The sequence below is a fragment of the Acyrthosiphon pisum genome, chromosome X (assembly GCF_005508785.2).
Source record: "Acyrthosiphon pisum isolate AL4f chromosome X, pea_aphid_22Mar2018_4r6ur, whole genome shotgun sequence".
NCBI classification, from domain to species: domain Eukaryota; kingdom Metazoa; phylum Arthropoda; class Insecta; order Hemiptera; family Aphididae; genus Acyrthosiphon; species Acyrthosiphon pisum.
In genome coordinates, this window is record NC_042493.1 from 89,064,195 (window position 1) to 89,067,901 (window position 3,707).

Genomic DNA, 3,707 nt, shown 5'->3' on the forward strand with positions numbered 1-3,707 from the left:
CCCAGAATCGTTTTTCTATACAGTGATATATATCATTGAATTCAAATTTAATACCATCCATTATACAGTGACCACTTCTAACGTACTGTACAGCAGAGCGACATCCACTTACCCACCTTTTTTTATTTTTTATTTTAATATATCCTACTGTGAAAAACAGGGATGAAAACACATTTGGATGTAGCGTTTTCTTAAAATATTGATTTCTTTAGTTCGGCTTTTCTTAAACATTTTTATTCGTGGAACCCTTTTTTAAGTCCATTTTTATCGTGGAACTCCTACTTTTTTTTAGATTTTCAACTATTTTTATTTAGCTTTCAACATTAAGTTATTATAGCTCAATAATTAGAACCCATACTTTGTTTCAATAATATTAATGTGTCATTTTATGTAAAAATTGTAATAATTTCATTAAATAATAATGTGTACACATTATTCTGTATTTAATTCAAAGAACATTTTAAATAACAGACAATAACAGGACTACTAAATTTTAATTTTATCGAGATGAGTGAAATTGCTTTTTATTATTACAAATATTCTTAATACTGGGCTTTATTGATGAAAGTTGTATTCTCATAGATTCGGCATCAAGTCTGTTGCGGTATTTTGTTTTTTGTTGGTATCAGGTGGTGATTGGTGAACCCTGTTTCACACATATTATAAGTGGTTGTAAATGGTAAAAGTTCCAACACGGCCTTTTGTAACAATTGAGGCTATCATCTTTCGAAATTCATCAACATTTAACACAGATCAATTTAAAATTTTGAGAAAAAAAAAACACTTGAGTTTTACAGAACCCTGGGGTTCCGATGAACACAGTTTAAGAAACGGTGCTTTAGTTCATAGTCAAAATAATATTTCAAGGTTTAAGTATCTAAGTTGTATGGTATCTTTTTCGAACAATGTTGGCCCCTGGACCCGTCACTCTGTTATCAGTTCATTTTTTTATACTTTGTAAGTCTATGAGCCAATAATTTTGCTAAATCATTGTATATGACAAAAAAACGATTCTGAACTGAGACAGTCTGTACTCAACCTATATTCCTTAGGACATGTTATTATGTATTATGTATTTAATATTGCTAATGCCTATTGATAATAACTAATAAGGTAGGTCAAACTAATTGTGACCAAAAACAAATTTCGTATAGTATTAACTATTAGCTTTTATTAACTTTTAAGTCAATATCGTAGATCTGTTATGAATAAGTTAGATTAGATTAATAATGGTATAAATGGTCCCTATGAGTATAATCATTTTTGTATTACAACAAAATAATTGAGATCGTTAATTTAAAATTCTTTTTTTTAACTTGAAATGTATATAAAAATAGATAATAATTGATAAACAATAATAATAATCCAAATAGGGTTATAAATTAATATTCTGGTGTTTAAGAGGACCGTATTTATTGTCTTCATCTTACACATGTACGGGCGCAATATGACATACCACATTTTCTTTTGCCGGTTTCAATAGTATGCTCTTATTTTGATATTAGAGTATATTAAAATATTAATATTTAAAATCTTGAATAATTAATAGGTAGATGATATGGTCTATTTTTTCTAAGAATTTGAGATTTTACACTGAAATTTGTTTTTACATGCTTATAAAAATACAAATCAATTATAGGTTAGGTGCCTATTATAATTAGCTCTAAATGTCCATAATACAATTTTACAAATCAGAACAGCTCCATTTATACGCTTCGTCTTCCAACACTTTCTGTGAATTTTGTTGCAATAGCCATTTCTGTTCATAACCATTTGATCTATCTACACCATCCCATGTAAATCCTGGTCGAATTCCAAACCTATTTGGTGGACAAAATCCTCGAAACTCTCTTACTTCTATTGAAAAAAAAAAAACATTTTAGATTTTTTTTAAACTATTATATTAATATTATTAACTGTGGACTGTGAGGATATACACAGCCACAAAGGTATTTTAAATCATACCAAGTAATAATATTATTGAGCATTATACGTTAGAAATTACATTTCAAAACAAAAGATTTACTTTGTTATTTAAATATAAAATGTTTTTCTATGAAAATGTATATAAAATAACATGAATTATTTTTAGAACATTATAATTCATGGTTCCTTTAATGAAAATACTACAAATATTAGAAATTTACCATGTTTCACACCATCAGGAGAATCTTCACCCGTTCCATGGGTTTTTGTGATGTACTCAAGCATTGGATCTCCATCTCTGATCTTAGATTTAAACAAATCCTCCAAGTCTTGGTCATCAGCATATCTTACTAATGGTTTTTGCATTTCATGTAGATCAGACATTCAGACAACGTTTTGAACTTTTGATCTGAATTCTGAAAAGTGCACACTGAACATTAAAACCAACATTAATACCATGACAAAATAAATTTATTTTGTATTGCTGAAATGCTGAATACTGAAAAAGCCGTTCTTTAAGACAAGATAAGAACGGTTTTTAATTCTTATCACGATTAAAGATATATCGTGATTCTTATGCAATATTTTTGTTTGTAAAGAATATGGAAACAGAAGAGTGTATAAAGTTGTTTTGTTAATGTGTTGTAGGTAGAGATGGGATTTTTTTTTTAACTCGCGAGACACAACATATTTTGAAATGTTATATTGTAAAAGAATTTGGATATTGACGTCCTGTTTTAAAGCGGGAATCGGGTCTCTAAAAAAAATTAATTATAAATAGATTAGGTATCTTTAATGAAGTAAAATAATTACGTAACAAAAATTATGATTATTCTTGAATTAATACCTACTACTGATATTTTTCAGATGATTTTATTTTTTTCAATAGCCGAACGCAGGTATTTCCTATAATCTATAATCTTTAAAAGGTAGTTATAAAATCTAAAAACAAATCAATATTGTTTTAATGTTAGATGCTACAAATATTTTGCTCCAAGTAGTTATAAAAAAATCGGGCCATTCTAATTGTCCCGCTGGCTTGTAACTCATGTAAGACGGGACACGGGACAAAAATTTAAAAAACACGAAAATCGTGACATACGGGTCCCCCTAAAAATTGAAGCGGGACACGGGGCAAGTATATTAAAAATCGAGAATGTCCCGCCAAATGGGCAGTGCTTGGCGAGTTCCTTATGAAAAGGAATTCGTTCTGTTCCTTGTTCCTGAAAAAAAAAGAATTCGTTCCTTTGTTGTTCCTTTGGAAAATGGACGAGTTCCTTTTTTAGTTCCAAATAAAATTAAAATTCTTATTTAATCATCAATGTTTTTTTTTCGTATTATGCATACTTCTTTAATTTTTATTTATAATATATAACTACAAGTAGGTACATATTTTATATTTTTATGCAATATATTATTATATATTTTGAGATTTTTTTCAAAATTAAATTTTTGGCTAACGTATGTCGATTGTCTTAACGTCGATAACAATCACTAATCAGGAATATACATTATACACATTAAAAAAATATATCATAATTTTGATTTTTACATACTTATCTGTGTAAATTATTGGAACTAGAAAGGAACGAACAATTTTGTTATTTTTCCTTAAAAAAAAAAACTAGTTCATTTTCTCGTTCTTTTTTTATAAAAAGGAATTCGTTCATCGTGCCGTTCTTTAAAAAGGAATTCGTTTCAGATCCGTTCCTTCCAACACTGCAAATGGGTACGTATCCCATCCCCAGTTATAGATGGTAGGTTTCACATTATTTTTAGTA

General features: G+C 28.4%; 1 protein-coding gene across 1 annotated transcript; it reads right to left on the reverse strand.

The window, feature by feature from the left end:
* Nucleotides 1–969: 969 nt before the first annotated feature.
* On the reverse strand, nt 970–3,218 carry LOC100574065 (BUD13 homolog). Its single transcript, XM_003244197.4, has 2 exons — nt 2,148–3,218; nt 970–1,857 (listed from the first exon to the last, which is right to left on the reverse strand). Exons 1-2 carry the CDS (start codon nt 2,308–2,310, stop codon nt 1,685–1,687), a joined length of 336 nt encoding a protein of 111 aa, XP_003244245.1. The 5' UTR covers nt 2,311–3,218; the 3' UTR covers nt 970–1,684.
* Nucleotides 3,219–3,707: the final 489 nt, after the last annotated feature.

What these genes read in the sequence shown, in the direction of transcription:
- LOC100574065 (XM_003244197.4), bottom strand. Translation starts at nt 2,310, where the DNA reads ATGTCTGATCTACATGAAATGCAAAAACCATTAGTAAGATATGCTGAT. An exon ending in TCCTGATGGTGTGAAACATG is followed by an intron (nt 1,858 to 2,147) that starts GTAAATTTCTAA and finishes TTTTTTCAATAG; the next exon opens with AAGTAAGAGAGTTTCGAGGA.